We start from the raw sequence: 22,113 nt of genomic DNA on the forward strand, positions 1-22,113 counted from the left end.
CAGCCCCAGCAGTGTGAACCTGTATATTTATAATACCTTTAATAATTGTGTTGGATGTGCTGATTAATTTTCGGTTGTTGTATTGGAAAGAAGTATACTTGATGTACCATAAAGTTGCATGACATCTATTGGCCGATACACCCAAAAATAAAAAAATAAATATAATTACATTTTTTTTTTGTCTTTACAGTTTTATCATAGTCGAAAACCCTTTTATTCTTACCTTTTCAGTATCGATACCTCGGGACATAGACCAGGTGGACACAATATAATCCATGACTCGTTCGCTCAGACCCTTGGGCACTTGGTAAAGTTTAAGAAAGTCTCTCACACTGTTCAGCATCTCGTGGTATCGGTTTGTGTTGGCGTACATTTGTTGGAAGATTGTTGTTACGTTACCAAAAATGGTTGCATATAGAAGCGCTGAAAAGAAGAGAGGAACATTGTTGTTATTTTTATGCAGTAATCGGCTAGGGGCTTCAGTTTTGTATATAAACAAAGTCAGAAATAAAAATAAAAAAAACGCCAGTTCACCAGCTATCCCTGCCATCATACAGCAGTGTTATCAATGGAAACATGTAAAATGACTAGAAATAAAAAGAACATTGCTAAGATTAGAACCACAAACTCCCAGCATAACCATTTTTGTCGTATAATGAAATTCTACTTCAATTTTTATATGCTAATGAACTTAAGAAATAGAAAAGGCTTTATGAGTTATTCCGAAAATTACATTCTACTTCTATCAAATCATTTTACTCAAGTTCAAGGGGAGAAATAAGTGGGAATGGAACAATATCTTAAAGAAAGTTCTGTAAGGGACATGATAAATACCGTGGAGTGGTGTAGTTTAGAAACCTATCCTCTCTTTTAAATTTGTAAAGAGGAAAGGGGTTCTCTATTCTGGATGGTCATAATTTGGCCAGAATGAAGAGGGCTAAGAAATTACAATTTCTGGCTCTGAAGGACTTGTCTTGTTGTGTAATAGACAAGACGATTCATTTGAATGGGCACTATGTAATGCTTAGTATCCAACTGTGGTGGCGCTGTAAGGAAACTGAACACTTACTGCCTGATTTCCCCTTAGATCAAAGCTGAACACTGGATCTCTCATCAAAATATGCGATTACAGATAAGTGAATTCGTTTGGCCTGAACCAATTTTGCCCTGAATTGCACAAAAAATCTGTTTTAACATTTTCTGGGATTTGTTACGGCAAATTTGAGGAAGGAGCAGGGACATCTATTAAAGACAGGAGTCCCTGCTCCTGTACACTAAGTAGGGGGGGGGGCAAACATCATATGCCTCACTGCTCAGTTCAGTTTACTGGCCATGCTCAGAGTGTCCAGCTCAGCAAATGTGTCAGGCTGCTTAATGTTGAGCAGTGTAAGCCTTACTGCTTAGTACTTATAGGTGCAGTGACTGTATGTTATTTTCATGGCAGGGCACCCTTCATCAACAGCAAAGAGAACATGGAAACAATGTGCAGGAGCATTACTCCTGTCTAAGAAAGTAGTCCCTGCTCTTGAACAGTAAACGGTTGCTGCTGCATGCGCTGCAGCTGGCCCAGCAAATGTGTATAGAAGCAGAGAGTTAGCAGCTATGCTATATGCATGTCTGTTTAAACACCTGCTCAGTACCTAAAAGAGCAGGAACTCCTGTCTTTTGACAGAAGTCCCTGCTTCTTTATAAATCTGAATAGGCCATCCAAATTGAATATGATGGCTGATTCAATTCCAGTGAATCCCTCTGAAACCCAATTTGGGTAAGGTTTGCTTATCTCTACATGCGATCTACTTACTGTGAAGGGGCCCTTCTAAGAAGCCACAATTGTCCAAAGTGAACACACAAGACAACTCTAAAAGGTTGATCAGTTTTAGACAATGTTACTTCAGATTGTGAAACCTCCCAGAAACTGACCATCATGGGTCACCTTTAGAATAGTAGTTTGTCTTACGAGGAGGCATCTCCTATATGAAGCCCCTTGTATTGTCCCCAAAAATTGGCTGCTAACAACAAGAAGGCATATGAAACAAGTGCTTTGTGAAATAAACTCCACCTACTTTCAGAGGCCCACGATTGATGTCACGATGCCGGCTGGCAGGTAGTGGACCCTCTGTGCCAGAGAGGGATTGGCGTGGACCGTGCTAGTGGACCGGTTCTAAGCCACTACTGGTTTTCACCAGAGCCCGCCGCAAAGCGGGATGGTCTTGCTGCGGCGGTAGTGACCAGGTCGTATCCACTAGCAACGGCTCACCTCTCTGGCTGCTGAAGATAGGCGCGGTACAAGGGAGTAGGCAGAAGCAAGGTCGGACGTAGCAGAAGGTCGGGGCAGGCAGCAAGGATCGTAGTCAGGGGCAACGGCAGAAGGTCTGGAAACACAGGCAAGGAACACACAAGGAACGCTTTCACTGGCACTAAGGCAACAAGATCCGGCAAGGGAGTGCAAGGGAAGTGAGGTAATATAGGGAAGTGCACAGGTGAAAACCCTAATTGGAACCACTGCGCCAATCAGCGGCGCAGTGGCCCTTTAAATCGCAGAGACCCGGCGCGCGCGCGCCCTAGGGAGCGGGGCCGCGCGCGCCGGGACAGAACAGACGGGGAGCGAGTCAGGTAGGGGAGCCGGGGTGCGCATCGCGAGCGGGCGCTACCCGCATCGCGAATCGCATCCCGGCTGGCAGCGGGATCGCAGCGCCCCGGGTCAGAGGACGTGACCGGAGCGCTGCAGCGGAGGGAGTGAAGCGAGCGCTCCGGGGAGGAGCGGGGACCCGGAGCGCTCGGCGTAACAGTACCCCCCCCCTTGGGTCTCCCCCTCTTCTTGGAGCCTGAGAACCTGAGGAGCAGACTTTTGTCAAGGATGTTGTCCTCAGGTTCCCAGGATCTCTCTTCAGGACCACAACCCTCCCAGTCTACTAAAAAAAAATTTTTCCCTCTGACCTTTTTGGCAGCCAAAATTTCCTTGACCGAGAAGACGTCCGAGGAGCCGGAAACAGGAGTGGGAGGAACAGATTTGGGAGAAAAACGGTTGAGGATGAGTGGTTTGAGAAGAGAGACGTGAAAGGCATTAGGGATACGAAGAGAAGGAGGAAGAAGAAGTTTATAAGAGACAGGATTAATTTGACACAAAATTTTGAAAGGACCAAGATAGCGTGGTCCCAACTTGTAGCTAGGGACACGGAAGCGGACATATTTAGCGGAGAGCCATACCTTGTCTCCAGGGGAAAAAACGGGGGGAGCTCTTCTTTTCTTATCCGCGAACCTCTTCATGCGTGAAGAAGCCTGTAAGAGAGAATTTTGGGTCTCTCTCCATATAATGGAAAGGTCACGAGAAATTTCATCCACAGCGGGCAGACCAGAGGGCAAGGGGGTAGGGAGGGGGGGAAGAGGGTGACGGCCGTACACCACGAAAAATGGGGATTTGGAGGAAGATTCAGAGACCCTGAAGTTATACGAGAATTCGGCCCATGGAAGGAGATCTGCCCAGTCATCCTGGCGGGAGGAAACAAAATGTCGCAAATAATCACCCAGGATCTGGTTAATTCTTTCTACTTGTCCATTGGACTGGGGATGATATGCAGAGGAAAAATTTAATTTAATCTTGAGTTGTTTACAGAGAGCCCTCCAGAATTTAGACACGAATTGGACCCCTCTATCCGAGACAATCTGCGTAGGCAACCCGTGAAGACGAAAAATGTGTACAAAAAATTGTTTAGCCAACTGAGGCGCAGAAGGAAGACCAGGAAGAGGGATGAAATGTGCCATTTTGGAGAATCGATCAACGACCACCCAAATAACGGTGTTGCCACGGGAAGGGGGTAAATCAGTAATAAAATCCATACCAATCAGAGACCAAGGCTGTTCGGGGACAGGCAGAGGATGAAGAAAACCAGCGGGCTTCTGGCGAGGAGTCTTATCCCGGGCACAGATAGTGCAGGCTCGCACAAAGTCCCCAACATCCGTCTCCAGAGTCGGCCACCAATAGAAGCGGGAGATGAGTTGCACAGATTTCTTGATGCCCGCATGACCTGCGAGATGGGAGGAGTGACCCCATTTGAGGATTCCGAGGCGTTGGCGTGGAGAAACAAAGGTCTTTCCTGGAGGAGTCTGCCTGATGGAGGCAGGAGAAGTGGAGATCAGGCAGTCAGGTGGAATGATGTGTTGCGGAGGGAGATCAACTTCTGAGGCATCCGAGGAACGAGAGAGAGCATCGGCCCTAATGTTCTTATCGGCAGGACGAAAGTGAATCTCAAAATAAAATCGGGCAAAGAACAGAGACCACCGGGCCTGGCGAGGATTCAGCCGTTGGGCAGACTGGAGGTAGGAGAGGTTCTTGTGGTCGGTGTAGATAATAACAGGAAATCTTGATCCCTCCAGCAGATGCCTCCATTCCTCAAGTGCTAATTTAATGGCTAGAAGCTCTCGATCCCCGATGGAGTAGTTCCTCTCCGCTGGAGAGAAGGTCCTAGAGAAAAAACCACAAGTGACAGCATGCCCGGAAGAATTTTTTTGTAGAAGAACAGCTCCAGCTCCCACTGAGGAGGCATCAACCTCCAATAGGAAGGGTTTGGAAGGGTCAGGTCTGGAGAGCACGGGAGCCGAAGAAAAGGCAGACTTGAGTCGTTTAAAGGAGTCTTCTGCTTGAGGAGGCCAGGACTTGGGATCAGCATTTTTTTTGGTTAAAGCCACGATAGGAGCCACAATGGTAGAAAAATGTGGAATAAATTGCCTGTAATAATTGGCGAACCCCAAAAAGCGTTGGATAGCACGGAGTCCGGAGGGGCGTGGCCAATCTAAGACGGCAGAGAGTTTGTCTGGATCCATCTGTAGTCCCTGGCCAGAGACCAAATATCCTAGAAAAGGAAGAGATTGGCATTCAAACAGACATTTCTCAATTTTGGCATAGAGTTGGTTGTCACGAAGTCTCTGAAGAACCATACGGACATGCTGGCGGTGTTCTTCTAGATTGGCAGAAAAAATTAGGATATCGTCCAGATATACAACAACACAGGAGTATAACAGATCACGAAAAATTTCATTGACAAAGTCTTGGAAGACGGCAGGGGCATTGCACAGTCCAAAGGGCATGACCAGATACTCAAAGTGTCCATCTCTGGTGTTAAATGCCGTTTTCCACTCGTCCCCCTCTCTGATGCGGATGAGGTTATAGGCGCCTCTTAAGTCCAATTTAGTGAAGATGTGGGCACCTTGGAGGCGATCAAAGAGTTCAGAGATGAGGGGTAAGGGGTAGCGGTTCTTAACCGTGATTTTATTAAGACCGCGGTAGTCAATGCAAGGACGTAGGGAGCCATCTTTTTTGGACACAAAGAAAAATCCGGCTCCGGCAGGAGAGGAGGATTTACGGATAAAGCCCTTTTTTAGATTCTCCTGGACGTATTCGGACATGGCAAGAGTCTCTGGGGCAGAGAGGGGATAAATTCTGCCCCGGGGTGGAGTAGTACCCGGGAGGAGGTCGATAGGGCAATCATAAGGCCTGTGAGGAGGTAGAGTCTCAGCTTGTTTTTTGCAGAAAACATCCGCGAAGTCCATATAGGCCTTAGGGAGACCGGTTACTGGAGGAACCACAGAGTTACGGCAAGGGTTACTGGGAACCGGTTTTAGACAGTTCTTGGAACAAGAGGACCCCCAACTCTTGATCTCCCCAGTGGACCAATCCAGGGTTGGGGAATGAAGTTGAAGCCAGGGAAGTCCAAGGAGAATCTCCGAGGTGCAATTGGGGAGGACCAAAAGTTCAATCCTCTCATGATGAGATCCGATGCTCATAAGAAGGGGCTCCGTGCGGAAACGTATGGTACAGTCCAATCTTTCATTATTTACACAATTGATGTAGAGGGGTCTGGCGAGACTGGTCACCGGGATGTTGAACTTGTTGACGAGAGAGGCCAAAATAAAATTTCCTGCAGATCCAGAGTCCAAGAAGGCCACTGTAGAGAAGGAGAAGGCAGAGGCAGACATCCGCACAGGCACAGTAAGACGTGGAGAAGCAGAGTAGACATCAAGGACTGTCTCACCTTTGTGCGGAGTCAGCGTACGTCTTTCCAGGCGGGGAGGACGGATAGGACAATCCCTCAGGAAGTGTTCGGTACTAGCACAGTACAGGCAGAGGTTCTCCATACGGCGTCGTGTCCTCTCTTGAGGTGTCAGGCGAGACCGGTCGACCTGCATAGCCTCCACGGCGGGAGGCACAGGAACAGATTGCAGGGGACCAGAGGAGAGAGGAGCCGAGGAGACGAAACGCCTCGTGCGAACAGAGTCCATATCTTGGCGGAGTTCCTGACGCCTTTCAGAAAAACGCATGTCAATGCGAGTGGCTAGGTGAATAAGTTCATGTAGATTAGCAGGAATTTCTCGTGCGGCCAGAACATCTTTAATGTTGTTGGATAGGCCTTTTTTGAAGGTCGCGCAGAGGGCCTCATTATTCCAGGACAATTCTGAAGCAAGTGTACGGAATTGTACGGCATACTCGCCAACGGAAGAATTACCCTGGACCAGGTTCAACAGGGCAGTCTCAGCAGAAGAGGCTCGGGCAGGTTCCTCAAAGACACTTCGGATTTCCGAGAAGAAGGAGTGTACAGAGGCAGTGACGGGGTCATTGCGGTCCCAGAGCGGTGTGGCCCATGACAGGGCTTTTCCGGACAGAAGACTGACTACGAAAGCCACCTTAGACCTTTCAGTGGGAAACAGGTCCGACATCATCTCCAGATGCAGGGAACATTGGGAAAGAAAGCCACGGCAAAACTTAGAGTCCCCATCAAATTTATCCGGCAAGGATAAGCGTATCCCAGGAGCGGCCACTCGCTGCGGAGGAGGTGCAGGAGCTGGCGGAGGAGATGACTGCTGAAGCTGTGGTAGCAACTGTTGTAGCATAACGGTCAGTTGAGACAGCTGTTGGCCTTGTTGCGCTATCTGTTGTGACTGCTGGGCGACCACCGTGGTGAGGTCAGCGACAACTGGCAGAGGAACTTCAGCGGGATCCATGGCCGGATCTACTGTCACGATGCCGGCTGGCAGGTAGTGGACCCTCTGTGCCAGAGAGGGATTGGCGTGGACCGTGCTAGTGGACCGGTTCTAAGCCACTACTGGTTTTCACCAGAGCCCGCCGCAAAGCGGGATGGTCTTGCTGCGGCGGTAGTGACCAGGTCGTATCCACTAGCAACGGCTCACCTCTCTGGCTGCTGAAGATAGGCGCGGTACAAGGGAGTAGGCAGAAGCAAGGTCGGACGTAGCAGAAGGTCGGGGCAGGCAGCAAGGATCGTAGTCAGGGGCAACGGCAGAAGGTCTGGAAACACAGGCAAGGAACACACAAGGAACGCTTTCACTGGCACTAAGGCAACAAGATCCGGCAAGGGAGTGCAAGGGAAGTGAGGTAATATAGGGAAGTGCACAGGTGAAAACCCTAATTGGAACCACTGCGCCAATCAGCGGCGCAGTGGCCCTTTAAATCGCAGAGACCCGGCGCGCGCGCGCCCTAGGGAGCGGGGCCGCGCGCGCCGGGACAGAACAGACGGGGAGCGAGTCAGGTAGGGGAGCCGGGGTGCGCATCGCGAGCGGGCGCTACCCGCATCGCGAATCGCATCCCGGCTGGCAGCGGGATCGCAGCGCCCCGGGTCAGAGGACGTGACCGGAGCGCTGCAGCGGAGGGAGTGAAGCGAGCGCTCCGGGGAGGAGCGGGGACCCGGAGCGCTCGGCGTAACAATTGATATCCCAATTTTGGTCCTCAACGTTTTTAGAGATTGGATATGACATGAGTTTTAGTACCATCCTTGCAATTTAAGGACATTTACTTAATTATACAGAGGACTGATTTGGAGTTTTAAAAAGTGACAATAAGAGTTGTTCTAATCTAGGACCTCCAAAGTGACAGCTTCTGGTACAATGTTCTTGATGATGCTGGGCAGACCCAAAAGAAAACATTTAGTAACCAAACTTGGGGACAAGTCCCGGGTTTAGCAAATACAATTTAGTACTCATATGGTTGTATCAGTAGAAACAAATGCCTACTTATTTTCCCAGGAAACCGGTCCACTCTTGTCCATGAGCTAAGACTGGTCCTACAATGCAATGCTTGACACAATACAATGTTAAATCTTTAACCGGACCTTTCCTGCAATGTACCATTTAAAATAGTGGTGTATTGTTTTGTGCAGAGGGCCCTTTGATCTCTTTAGAAACGAATGAATTCGTAAATGAACGGTCGGAACTATGGCTAGATCCCGGTACACGTAGAAATCAATGTAACGGATGAAGAAGATCCCGGCACACGGTAGGTTGCTTGTACTCTTTTATTGAAGCTTTCAGCTAAGCGTTACTGCACACGCGTTACGGCTCCACCTGAGCCTTTCTCAACAGCTGATGAGAAAAGCTCAGGTGGAGCCGTAACGCGTTTGCAGTAACGCTTAGCTGAAAGTTTCAATAAAAGAGTAAAAGCAACCTACAGTGTGCCGGGATCTTCTTCATCCTTTAGATACTAAGGCCTGGGTGCAACGGCTACTCTTGCACCACACCCTATAACTATGCTTCCAATCCATAGCATTGATCGTAGTGGAAAATATTTAGTGGGAAAGTTTGAACAAATTATAAATGGGGCCTACAGACTGCCTGAACTCTGAATTTAGGGCACCAGACACTGCTATTGGCAAGGTTTACATAAAAAAATACACATGTAAAAAAATCATATAATGCCAACTATATTAGGTATTTTGTAAGGTCCAGAGTGCCACTTGCATATTATTTGTCAGATTGTTAGAGAAAATGACTTGGGATATCAGCCAGAATTTTACAGGGTTTGGGGCCATTATGGAGCAATTAAAATGTTATCATAAAATAAAGTAACTGGAACAACCTCCAGACCAGGTCCGACAGCTGGACCTCTGCCCGGGACTCAGATTCAATGTACGCCAGGAAGATGAGGCAGTGCATGGAAAATGATATTGTTGGTTTCTCAATATATCAAATAGACAACAAGGTTTTTCTACACAGACACATGTGGTCGATTAGAAATTAGAATAAAGAAAGTGTTGACATAGTCGTGGACCAAGCCTGACTGGCTGCATTCTGGGTGAGGGGGTGAGGTTTGGGGCCAGCTGGTATAATGTATGTCTCGAATTAGGATACGGTTATTCTAGTTAGTCTAATTATTTGAGGGGGAAGGTCCTATGTCAAGATTGAAATCCACAATCGTACCACCAAGGAGGATAATGGAGCATTGCCCTGACTTCTTGAATAAAAGTATTTATTTAAAAAGGATAATAAAAATGTACAACGCATTTCGAAGCCGTACCGGCTTCGAAACGCATTGTACGTTTTTATTATCCTTTTTAAATAAATACTATTATTCAAAAAGTCATGGGCAGCACTCCATTATCCTCCTTGGTGGTACGATTGTCCTCCTTGGTGGTACGATTGTCCTCCTTGGTGGTACAGCGTGTCGGAGGAGGCATCTGCAGCCTTGCATTCATGCCCTTGTATGTGTTGTGCCGGCATTAGTACAACCACCCAAGGTGAGTCAGTTCTTGGCTCACCTTTTCGATTTGCTATTAGCTTTTGGAGGATATCACACAAGGAAGCGCCTCTTGTTCTTTTGCGAAGATTGTGAAGATTGCGAGTAGTTTAGAATTTCTTGTATGTTATCCAGGGTGCCCAGATGTTAACCCCTTAATGACCAAGCCCATTTTCACCTCAAGGACCAGGCCAATTTTATTTTTGCGTTTTTGTTTTTTCCTCCTCGCCTTCTAAAATCCATAACTCCTTTATATTTCCATGTACAGACCCATATAAGGGCTTATTTTTGCGTGACCAATTGTACTTTGTAAAGAAACCTCTCATTTTACCATAAAATGTACGGCGAACCCCAAATCAAAAATTTTTAGGGAGGAAATTTAATTGAAAACCAAAATTTTGCACATTTTGGAGGGTTTTGTTTTCACACTGTACACTTTACGGTAAAAATGACATGTGTTCTTTATTCTGTGGGTCAATACGATTAAAATTATACTCATGGCTAGATACATTTATATTTTTGTACCGCTTAAAAAAAATCTAAAACTTTTTGTACAAAATCAGTAATCTAAAATTGCCCTATTTTGACCACCTATAACTTTTTCATTTTTCTGTATATAGGGCAGTATAAGGGCTCATTTTTTGCGCCGTCATCTGTACTTTTTTTTTAAATACGACATTTGCATATATAAAACTTTTAGATCATTTTTTATAAAAATTTTGTTTAATAAAAAGTGATAAAAAAGCAGCATTTGTGGACTTTTTTCATTTTTTATGTTTACGCCATTCATCGTACGGGATCATTAACATTATATTTTGATAGTTTGGACATTTACGCACGCAGTGATACCAAATATGTTTATTTAAAAAAATGTTACGCTTTTTGGGGGTAAAATGGGAAAAACTGACAATTTTCATTTTTATTGGGGGTGGCGATTTTTCACTTTTTTTTAAACTTTTTATTTTACATTTTTCAACTTTTCTTTTACACTTTTTATGTCCCCATAGGGGACTATCTATATCAATCATTTGATTGCTAATACTGTGCAGTGCTATGCATAGGACACAGCACTGATCAGTATTATCGGTCATCTTCTGCTCTGGTCTGCTCGATCGCAGACCAGAGCAGAAGACCCCGGGAGACGGCCGGAGCTAGGTAAGGGGACCTCCGGCTGTCATGTTGGATGATTGGATCACCGTGGCAGCGCTGCGGGCGATCCGATCATCCAATCAAAGTGCCGCAATGTCGCAGATGCCGTGATCTGTATTGATCACGGCATCGGAGGGGTTAATGGCGGACATCCGCGCGATCGCGGATGTCGGCCATTACGGGCGGGTCCCTGGCTGCTGCTAGCAGCCGGAACCTGCCGTGTATGGCGCGAGCACCCTTCCGATGCTTGCGGTCATACACAGGACCTAAATGTACGTCCTGGTGCAGGAAGTCCCGCCAAACCAGGACGTACATTTACATCCGTGGTCGTTAAAGGGGTACTCCGGTGGAAAACGTGTTTTTTTTTTTTTTTTTTTTTTATCAACTGGTGCCAGAAAGTTAAACAGATTTGTAAATTACTTCTATTAAAAAAATCTTAACCCTTCCAGTACTTATTAGCTGCTGAATACTACAGAGGAAATTATTTTCTTTTTAAAACACAGAGCTCTCTGCTGACATCATGACCACAGTGCTCTCTGCTGACATCTCTGTCCATTTTAAGAACTGTCCAGAGTAGGAGAAAATCCCCATAGAAAACATAAGCTGCTCTGGACAGTTCCTAAAATGGACAGAGATGTCAGCAGAGAGCACTGTGCTCGTGATGTCAACAGAGAGCTCTGTGTTCCAAAAAGAAAATATTTCCTCTGTAGTATTCAGCAGCTAATAAGTACTGGAAGGGTTAAGATTTTTTTTTAATAGAAGTAATTTACAAATCTGTTTAACTTTCTGGCACCAGTTGATAAAAAAAAAAAAAAAAAAAAGTACCCCTTTAATGAATTTAGTATGCGAATGGTATTCCCAAGCGGCCAGTAGTTTTGGACCAATGGACAAGTCCACCACATATGTAGGTATGTCCCAGGTCTACTCTTGCTGTTACTCACATAAGTGAGGATTCGTTTAATGTCACGAGGGGTCAGGTCCTGGGAAAAACAGTGAGGGAACTCACCCAAGATTTCCACTCAAGGGCTGGTCCTGCAGGACTCCTGCTAATGGGAACGGCGTTCCTGCTGTGGGAAAAGTGCAGGAACTCAGTTCCCACGCGTTCCTGCAGGACTTGAGCCCTGTATATCACTATATTGTTATATTAATGTTTCTTTTTGTTTTTTTTCAGTTTCTATGCTGTTCTTATATATGTTTCACTTAATAGTATGTGAAACGTTTATAAGCCTGAAACAATATGCTATCCTGTTTACATCAATGAAAGAAAGTGAAAGAAACAAAGAAAGTGTTTGTAATACAACAAGTGTGTCTTGTGTAGAGGCAGAGGGTAAATGGCTGGGCACCAAGAGCTTGAAAATAAGACCTTCAGCCAACCTGCTAACTCCCTGGTACAACAGTAGATAGGCAGGAAGAATAGTTGGCAGCTTAGGAAAGGGGGAAAAGTAAAAAAAATAAAAAAAGGCTGAGTTTACATTAAAGTTGTCCAGTCTTCTGTTCTTTTATTGGAACAGAAAAACAAAATGACCACGGATAAATCAAATGACAGACACCAATGGTGCTATCTCTGACTTATAATGGGGTCCTTCAGGTTGCATCATAGTTTGCATTCTGTGTTATGTGCTATTTTATTCTGGCAAATGTGATGAAATCTGCAATGAAGCCTCCAGGCAGAACTTAGCTTTATGCTCTGTCAATGTTTGTACTATTTGCTGATAATGCTGTCGTCTATGATGTAGTTTATGATGTCGTTTATGATGTCTGTCTCATAGGTGACAACTGTAACCAATTGGTTTCATGTATAAAGAAATGACCAACTTTAGAGAGTTGGGGATGAAGCTGAGAGAAGAACAAGAAAACACAAAACCTACTGTTGCTATATGGTAGGGTGGACAACCAACCAGGCCCGTATAGAGAAATGCACATGTCATAGGGATGGAGTTCAATGAGAAGTAAAGATTGGTGAAGAAAGAGAGGGGGGGGGGGTTATGAGAGTTTAGATAAGGATTTGACCCTTCTCTGCTTTGTCCTAGATGCTTTACTTAGAACAGCATAACCAAGAAGATCCTGGTGTTTTTGACTGAAAAAGAGTCAACGTCACAAGGTTTTCCATCCTACTGGTTGGTCGAGGCAGCCGACACTTACCCCAAAGTCTAGTTTGCTGGGTCTACACTGTGTCCTTGGGTTTAATGCTTTAAGGAATATCATGAGAGCGATCTGCTCGTAGAACAAGAAAACTGATTTTCCATATCAATATACATGGGAAATTCTGAGTTTCCGAAATTTAGGAGTTGCCAGCCATTACAATACACAAGGTGGATTATTTCACCAGGTTTGAGTAATGACAGCCATGGACCTTTAATAGCTATCGGCCAAACTCTTGTTCACCGACAGCCACACCTCCTGGCTCTTGTATACACATGAACGCTGTATTCAGCCGAGCCTGTGTTCTCAATGGAAAGAGGGGAATAGGCTGCTACAAGACATTTGTTACGCCGAGCGCTCCGGGTCCCTGCTCCTCCCCGGAGCGCTCGCGGCGTCTCTCTCTCTGCAGCTCCCCGGTCAGACCCGCTGACCGGGAGCGCTGCACTGACATTGCCGGCGGGGATGCGATTCGCATAGCGGGACGCGCCCGCTCGCGAATCGCATCCCAAGTCACTTACCCGTCCCGGTCCCCGGCTGTCATGTTCTGGCGCGCGGCTCTGCTCTCTAGGGCGCGCGCGCGCCAGCTCTCTAAGATTTAAAGGGCCAGTGCACCAGTGATTGGTGCCTGGTCCAATCAGCCTAATTAGCTTCCACCTGCTCCCTGTCCATATAACCTCACTTCCCCTGCACTTCCTTGCCGGATCTTGTTGCCTTGTGCCAGTGAAAGCGTTTAGTGTTGTCCAAAGCCTGTGTTCCAGATCTCCTGCTATCCTCATTGACTACGAACCTTGCCGCCTGCCCCGACTTTCTGCTACGTCTGACCTTGCCTCTGCCTAGTCCTTCTGTCACACGCCTTCTCAGCATTCAGCGAGGTTGAGCCGTTGCCGGTGGATACGACCTGGTTGCTACCGCCGCAGCAAGACCATCCCGCTTTGCGGCGGGCTCTGGTGAAAACCAGTAGCAACCCTAGAACCGGTCCACCGACACGGTCCACGCCAATCCCTCGCTGACACAGAGGATCCACATCCAGCTAGCCGAATCCTAACAACATTTATGCCAGTGGCTTATTGAGAACAAGATGATTGGGCAAGAGGCAACCATACAAGAGGCGGCCATTCACATAGATAGTTGGCTGATCCCCACAGAATTGACTGCTTTGACGGACTTTGTTCTTATGTGTATGGAACATTTAGATTGTATTTGAAAAATATGAGGGTTTGTCCAGGATTAGGGAAAAAAACGTGTCTGTGTTGTTTTCAGGACTCTTTTCCAATGTTCCCAACCATTTTGCCTCCATCTGTTGCAAAGCTACAACTCCTAGCATGCCCGGACAGCCAAAGGCTGTTCGGGCATGTTAGGAGTTGTAGCTTTGCAACAACTAGAGGTTGGGAAACACTGCTCGTGTCCATGGCTGTGCTAAAACCTGAACAGATAGACTGAATACTATGATTTATACTATTGGTACAAATTAAATATCCTCAGCCCAGATGCAGTTCCATGTCTGTGGTCCAACACAAGTCAGATCTAGCTTCCAGCTCCGTATTTATTTATGTGCCATTTAGAATCTATGTTACTATACAACCTGCCACAATTCATTCTGGGATTCCAGTGCTACTGATAAATAACGCCATCTGGTCTCTGATGAATTTGGAATCACACCATTCTACACAACCCAATTTTACCTAGTCAGGGATAGTAATAATCTGTGTGCTGCTATCTATCCAAGGTTGTGTTTATTCTGTGCACAATACATATTCAGGCTTTGTAAATGATTCATCATCATGTACAGTGCAATAACAACAACATAATAACGCAACTCACAATGCAATGATTTAATGAAATCTTTCCGTCTTCTCTAATTAAACTTAGGGACAACTGATCGAAAAGAAACAAGTAACATCTATCACAGAGATTACTTTCGGGCTTACTGTATGTCTACTCACAGGGAAAATCACGCAGTGATGTTATATATCAGACTCTGTGAGGCTACAGATAAAGACTGGAGGCAATAAGCCAGTAGTGGAATGGTATACCTATAAGACTAGGCAAACGTGCCAGCCAACAAACCTGGACATTAAAGGGGGGGGGGGGGGGGAGTCCCGCTGCTGGGGACCCACGTGATGTCTGCTGCGGCTCCCCGGTCATGCGAAGCATAGAGCGACTACAACCGCCATGCCCCCCTTTATTCATGTCTATGTCATAGACATGAATGGAGGGGGCGTGGTGTGATGTCATGAACACGGAAGCTCCCCAGGGGCGGGATCCCCGTGATTAGACATCTTATCTTACCTTTGGATAGGGGATAAGATGTTTTCCAGCGAAGTAACCCTTGAAGAATAGTCTAAACCAACAAATTAGTAAACACCAGGAATAGTCTACACCGGTGGTTCTTAACCTGGGTTCGATATCTTGTGGCAATAACCAGCACAGGATTTTATGGCATTTTATGTTTATTTTGTAGACAGAGCTGTGTTCTAGCATCAATGGCTTTCAGTGTCTCTATATGCAGCACATACCCAAATACAACACAGGTAAGATGAATATAATGACCGGCAGTGACCAGGAGTGCATTGTATAAGTTGCTTAAATGTAATATTCTGCTGCTTCATGTTTCATCATAAGCAGTTATATTTTGAGCTTCTACAGGTGACTATTTTGGGGCCGGGGCGACGCTGTGTACCGATACTAAACTTAAGATCAAATGACCTGAACTTCTGTAAGAGGCGGATTCAGGGTTCAGTCTCTGTTCTCCACAATGGACGTTACTGGACTTTATGCAGTCAGAGACATTCACTGATCTTGTGGATTTCCTGCTGTATGAAGAGGCCCATTCTGAGCTCAGTCTCTGTCCTCCACAATAGACTTGGTCAAGGGCAACATCATCAGGGCCACAGCAAAGACTATTGCCCTGGATTATTACGTGAAATCTGCCTTTGACACCTTGAATTAAATTAATGAAGAAGTCAGTGCATATTAAGAAGCAATGTACCTGAGCCTCCTTGAGGGGATTTTAGCAATCTGTTTAGACTTTTTTCGTCTAAATTTGTTGCAGGAACATTTTGCTGGCTTGTGCAACTTTTCCTGCAACATTTCAATTAGACTTTTAAATTAACTATACTGCAAACCTAATGTGGGGGAACTATAATGCCAGCATAATGAAGCGGAACTATACTGCCCGCCTAATGTGGGGGGGAACTATACTGCCAACCTAATGTGGGGGGAACTATACTGCCAACCTAATGTGGGGGGAACTATACTGCCAACCTAATGTGGGTAGTACCTAGAGGGGTACTCTTATACGGCGAGTATATCCCAAATCCTATATTTTAACTGTAAAAGTTGGGGGTCATCTTATACGCCCAGTCGTTTTATACGCCGGAAAAAATTGGTAAGTAATCTACAAATCTTTATAACTTTCCAGAGCCAGTTAATATGAAAAAAAGATATAGTTTTCCACCAGAGTATCCCTTTAATAGGTGATCAGCTCCACACTTTATAGGATTCTCAAGGGAGGCTCTTGACTCCATCCAAGGATCAAACATTACATTAAATGTCCATGTGTTGTTCCGGTACCGTATTGCATACCGTACTTTGGTAGAGGTCTCCAAAGTCAGAGTTCCTAGGAACGGTGGGGTCCCTCTTTTCTAGTTAGCCCCTCGTCACCCCTCAATTAGTTAATATTCATCTAAATATAAATGTAAATATGTATATTTAAATGCCTACCTTGCAGGACCTTAGGTCATGTGACTCGGTATTCAGAACTCTATGGTTTGTTGAAGGACCTTTGGTGGTTCTTGTGTCAGGTGTTCACCCACAATGCAATGTAATGGTGAGTGACAGCTGTATGGACCAATCCAAAACCGCTCAGCCCCTGCCCATATAAGGGAGCTGCAGCCAATAATGGCTCTCTTGGGTTGCTGACATTGGATGAGGATGGACCTCCGCAACTTCCAAAGACAATTACTAGGCCTAAGCCTTGCGGCCTCAGCCTACGCTAAAGACTGTGAGTTCTTATCATTCCCCGCTATCTCCGCAAGATCACTGGACCTAAACCTACCCCTAAATCCAGCGGATCTATGCTCCTAAACTAAAGAAAACTTACAAGGTCCCAACCACCTGTCAATCGCTGCTTCAGCTGTATATAGACTCTGTTATCTGGACTGTTGTTACTGCTTGTTACGCCTAGCGCTCCGGGTCCCCGCTCCTCCCCGGAGCGCTCACGGCGTCTTTCTCCCTGCAGCTCCCCGGTCAGTCCCGCTGACCGGGAACGCTGCACTGTCATGGCCGTCGGGGATGCGATTCGCACAGCGGGACGCGCCCGCTCGCGAGTCGCATCCCAGGTCACTTACCCGTCCCGGTCCCCTGCTGTCATGTGCTGGCGCGCGCGGCTCCGCTCTCTAGGGCGCGCGCGCGCCAGCTCTCTGAGACTTAAAGGGCCAGTGCACCAATGATTGGTGCCTGGCCCAATTAGCTTAATTGGCTTCCTCCTGCTCCCTGGCTATATCTGATCTCCTCCCATGCACTCCCTTGCCGGATCTTGTTGCCTTGTGCCAGTGAAAGCGTTTAGTGTGTCCAAAGCCTGTGTACCTGAACTTCTGCTATCCATCCTGACTACGAATCTTGCCGCCTGCCCCCGACCTTCTGCTACGTCTGACCTTGCCTCTGCCTAGTCCTTCTGTCCCACGCCTTCTCAGCAGTCAGCGAGGTAGAGCCGTTGCTAGTGGATACGACCTGGTTGCTACTGCCGCAGCAAGACCATCCCGCTTTGCGGCGGGCTCTGGTGAACACCAGTAGCCTCTTAGAACCGGTCCACTAGCACGGTCCACGCCAATCCCTCGCTGACACAGAGGATCCACTACCTGGAAGCCGAATCGTGACAGTAGATCCGGCCATGGATCCCGCTGAGGTGCCGCTGCCAAGTCTCGCTGACCTTACCACGGTGGTCACTCAGCAATCGCAGCAAATTGCCCAACAAGGACAGCAGCTGTCGCAGTTGACCGCCACGTTACAGCAACTTCTGCCTCTGCTACAGCAGCAACCATCTCCTCCGCCAGCTCCTGCACCTCCTCCGCAGCGAGTGGCCGCTCCTAGCCTCCGCTTGTCCCTGCCGGACAAATTTGATGGGGACTCTAAACTCTGCCGTGGATTTTTGTCTCAGTGTTCCCTGCATATGGAGATGTTGTCGGACTTGTTTCCTTCAGAACGGTCTAAGGTGGCGTTCGTAGTAAGCCTTCTCTCAGGAAAGGCCTTGTCTTGGGCCACACCGCTCTGGGACCGCAATGATCCTGCCACAGCCACAGTCCAGGCCTTCTTCGCTGAACTCCGGAGTGTCTTCGAGGAGCCAGCCCGAGCTTCTTCTGCCGAGACTGCCCTGTTGAACCTGGTCCAGGGTGATTCTTCAGTGGGCGAGTACGCCATCCAATTTCGTACTCTTGCTTCCGAGTTATCATGGAATAACGAGGCTCTCTGCGCGACCTTTAAAAAAGGCCTATCCAGTCGCATCAAGGATGTGCTGGCCGCACGAGAGATTCCTGCCAACCTGCAAGAACTCATCCATTTGGCTACCCGCATTGACATGCGTTTTTCTGAGCGACACCGAGAGCTCCGCCAGGAAAAAGACTTAGATCTCTGGGCACCTCTCCCACAGTATCCGTTGCAATCTACGCCTGGGCCTCCCGCCGAGGAGGCCATGCAAGTGGATAGGTCTCGCCTGACCCAGGAAGAGAGGAATCGCCGTAGGGAAGAAAATCTCTGTCTTTACTGTGCCAGTGCCGAGCATTTCTTGGTGGATTGCCCTATCCGTCCTCCACGCACGCACCCAGCTCACGTCGGTGTGGCGTCTCTTGGTTCCAAGTCTGCTCCTCCACGTCTCACGGTGCCCGTGCGGATTTCTTCTTCAGCCAACTCCTCCTTCTCAGCCGTGGCCTGCTTGGACTCTGGTGCCTCTGGGAATTTTATTTTGGAGTCCTTTGTTAATAAATTCCGCATCCCGGTGACCCGTCTCGTCAAGCCGCTCTACATTTCCGCGGTCAACGGAGCCAGATTGGATTGCACCGTGCATTACCGCACAGAACCCCTCCTGATGTCTATCGGACCCCACCACGAAAGGATTGAGTTCTTCATTCTCCCCAACTGTACCTCTGAGGTCCTCCTCGGTCTGCCATGGCTCCGGCTTCATTCCCCCACCCTTGATTGGACCACCGGGGAGATCAAGAACTGGGACTCTGCCTGCCACAGGAAGTGCCTCTCCCCCCCTCCCAGTCTCATCAGGCAAGCCTCTGTGTCCCCTCATGGCTCCCGTCCTTGTGTCTCCCTGCCCCGTGCCAAGCTTCACCCTCTGCCCTCCCTCCCCATTCCTACTCCTGCTGTACTGCCTGCCATTGAGGAAACCATCCATTCCTTCCCGGTGTCCTCATCCCAGGGGAGGCAGTCACCGGACAAAAAAAGGGGGAGACCTAAGGGGGGGGGTACTGTTACGCCTAGCGCTCCGGGTCCCCGCTCCTCCCCGGAGCGCTCACGGCGTCTTTCTCCCTGCAGCTCCCCGGTCAGTCCCGCTGACCGGGAACGCTGCACTGTCATGGCCGTCGGGGATGCGATTCGCACAGCGGGACGCGCCCGCTCGCGAGTCGCATCCCAGGTCACTTACCCGTCCCGGTCCCCTGCTGTCATGTGCTGGCGCGCGCGGCTCCGCTCTCTAGGGCGCGCGCGCGCCAGCTCTCTGAGACTTAAAGGGCCAGTGCACCAATGATTGGTGCCTGGCCCAATTAGCTTAATTGGCTTCCTCCTGCTCCCTGGCTATATCTGATCTCCTCCCATGCACTCCCTTGCCGGATCTTGTTGCCTTGTGCCAGTGAAAGCGTTTAGTGTGTCCAAAGCCTGTGTACCTGAACTTCTGCTATCCATCCTGACTACGAATCTTGCCGCCTGCCCCCGACCTTCTGCTACGTCTGACCTTGCCTCTGCCTAGTCCTTCTGTCCCACGCCTTCTCAGCAGTCAGCGAGGTAGAGCCGTTGCTAGTGGATACGACCTGGTTGCTACTGCCGCAGCAAGACCATCCCGCTTTGCGGCGGGCTCTGGTGAACACCAGTAGCCTCTTAGAACCGGTCCACTAGCACGGTCCACGCCAATCCCTCGCTGACACAGAGGATCCACTACCTGGAAGCCGAATCGTGACACTGCTGCATGTTACAGAAAATCTTCAGTAAAGTTTCTACAAGCTTTCAGCTAAGCATTGGTTGTGGACAATCCGTTATTCTGCACTCACCTATCGCTCTTGGGAAGGGTGGCGATAGGCCCAACGTTACCTCAGCATTTAACCCCCACCCTGGCGTCATGGGTGACAAGGGTTAATAAACCCCTGATACCTGCTCAGCAACACCCCAGCTACCCTACAACCCCCGAGGCTTATAACAAATCCTTTTTGGCGTCTCACGAACAGGATTCGGGCGTGTGCCTGCTGCTATTGTCACTAGTGAACGTGTACTCCCCCCAATATAACGGACTTTATTCATGTGCTGCAAACCGCATTACAGTGTACAAGAGCGGTGCGTGTGGTGTGCATTACAAAGGGGCCACGCAAAAAGTAAGGGGGAGGCGAAGATCTATTTGCTGCTGTAAACTGCAAAATGAATACATGCTAAGATCCGTTGGTCCGGTCGGCGCAGGAAGAGTTAACCTGCTGCCGAAGAAGCGCGCGAAGAAGTCCCGCGCTGCGCCACGTCCCGCCCCTGGGCGTGGCTGTCAAGTTGCTGTATCGCAGCCGAAAGGGAACTTAGAGACAGAGGAGTTGTTTCTGGGAGGACCGGAAGTCAGGGCTGCACCGATGACGCTCTTCCTGCCGGCAGCCATTTTGGGGAAGCCCAGTATAAAGGAAACCATGCAAAGCGACCTCTTCAGTCTGCACAGAGAGCCGGAGAGTACAGACATGGAGCAGAGCAGCGTTCCACGGGGTGAGAGCACCAAGATGTCGCCGGAGCAACTGAAAGTTGTGGCGGTCACAGCCCAACTGTTCAACGAACTTGCCGACCGTCTGCAGCGATTGTCGTTGGACGAAGAGGGGGCGTGGAATCTTCCCCCACTGCCCGACGATGATAATGACTGGCCGGATACACCTCCAGGAGACTGCGCCGGGACACCTGGAGTGGCATCACCGGTGAAATTGTCCCCTCACCACCGGACTTGGGGCTCGTGGGCCGAGATTCCATCGGAGGAGTCTACAGTGAGAACCCTGCCGGAGGCGGCCTTTTCCTCCTCCTCCAGCCCTGAGCCTGAAATCCTATCCAGCCTGCAGAGTGCACGACCGCGCTCACCAAATTTGCCCCAGTGGATTTTTGGGGACAAGCTGGGATTCATCGAATATATGCACGCGGTTCTACAACCTATACCTGGGAAGCCACTCCCACCAATCCCAGCTAAACAAAGAGAAAAGGCCCATCAGGAAGCCGAGCTGGTTGAGTTGATGGACAAAATAAAGGCCCGACACAGAGAACTGTACGCCCCTAAGCATGTGCATTTGCCTCCTGAGGAGAGAATTAGTTATCAGGAGAACACTAAAGAGATGTAAGCACTGTTCATACACAAGTGGGATCATCCCCGAGAAGGGGAGGAGCCCTTAGAATGACGAAGAGCAACTGTGGCCATGTTCGACAAGGTCAGGGGGTACGGGACACTCATAGATTGTCACACAGGGCAAACCCTCCTCGTAAACCGGCGAGCAGTACAGAGGCCTTATGTTCATAAAAAGTTCTCTTCCCTGGAGTTGGGTGAAAAAGTGGAATACACCCCTGTCCGGGGCCTGCGAGGAGAATGGGCTGCTGCGGTCACCAGACCAACAGCTCCAACACAACTTCCCTTCAAGTACTTCCCCTCTACAGATTGGGAGTCGGATCCTTTCCAGCTGAGACTGAAATGGCCTGCTCCTGATGCCTCCACCAGCGTACTCAAGGAGGAGGAGCTTCTCCAACAAAAGTCATCTTCTTCAGTGTATAGCAAAGTGCCAAGGCCTGCCCAGGACCAGGAAAGTAGGCCTAAGCTTCGGGCACCAAAGACCGTACCTAGGTCCTCTCGGAGCAATGAGAGTTTGCCTCCTGCAAGGGTACCAACAAAAGTGATGTGGCCTACTCCTGATATGGAGATGGGGCTAAAACCTTTGGCACCAACCTTGATCCCAGTAACCAGGGCGACAAGTAAACCCCTGGTCACTAGTGTCGAGCGGCATAGGCCATATTCCAATTTGCGATATTTTGCGAATATATGGACGAATATTCGTCATATATTCGCTTTATTCGCATATTCGTAATATTCG

The 22,113-nt window shown here is 48.3% G+C and overlaps 1 protein-coding gene across 11 annotated transcripts in view; it reads right to left on the minus strand.

Annotated features, from left to right (window-relative positions):
• Nucleotides 1-22,113, minus strand: part of KCNH1 (potassium voltage-gated channel subfamily H member 1) — a 436,746-nt gene that overhangs the window by 146,911 nt on the left and 267,722 nt on the right. For all 11 annotated transcript variants that reach the window (XM_056568221.1, XM_056568217.1, XM_056568220.1 and 8 more), the window contains one exon: nucleotides 224-423. In XM_056568221.1, coding sequence (XP_056424196.1) covers nucleotides 224-423 — 200 coding nt within the window. The remainder of the gene's footprint in view (nucleotides 1-223; nucleotides 424-22,113) is intronic.

This window comes from Hyla sarda, chromosome 3 (assembly GCF_029499605.1).
Source record: "Hyla sarda isolate aHylSar1 chromosome 3, aHylSar1.hap1, whole genome shotgun sequence".
NCBI classification, from domain to species: Eukaryota; Metazoa; Chordata; class Amphibia; order Anura; family Hylidae; genus Hyla; species Hyla sarda.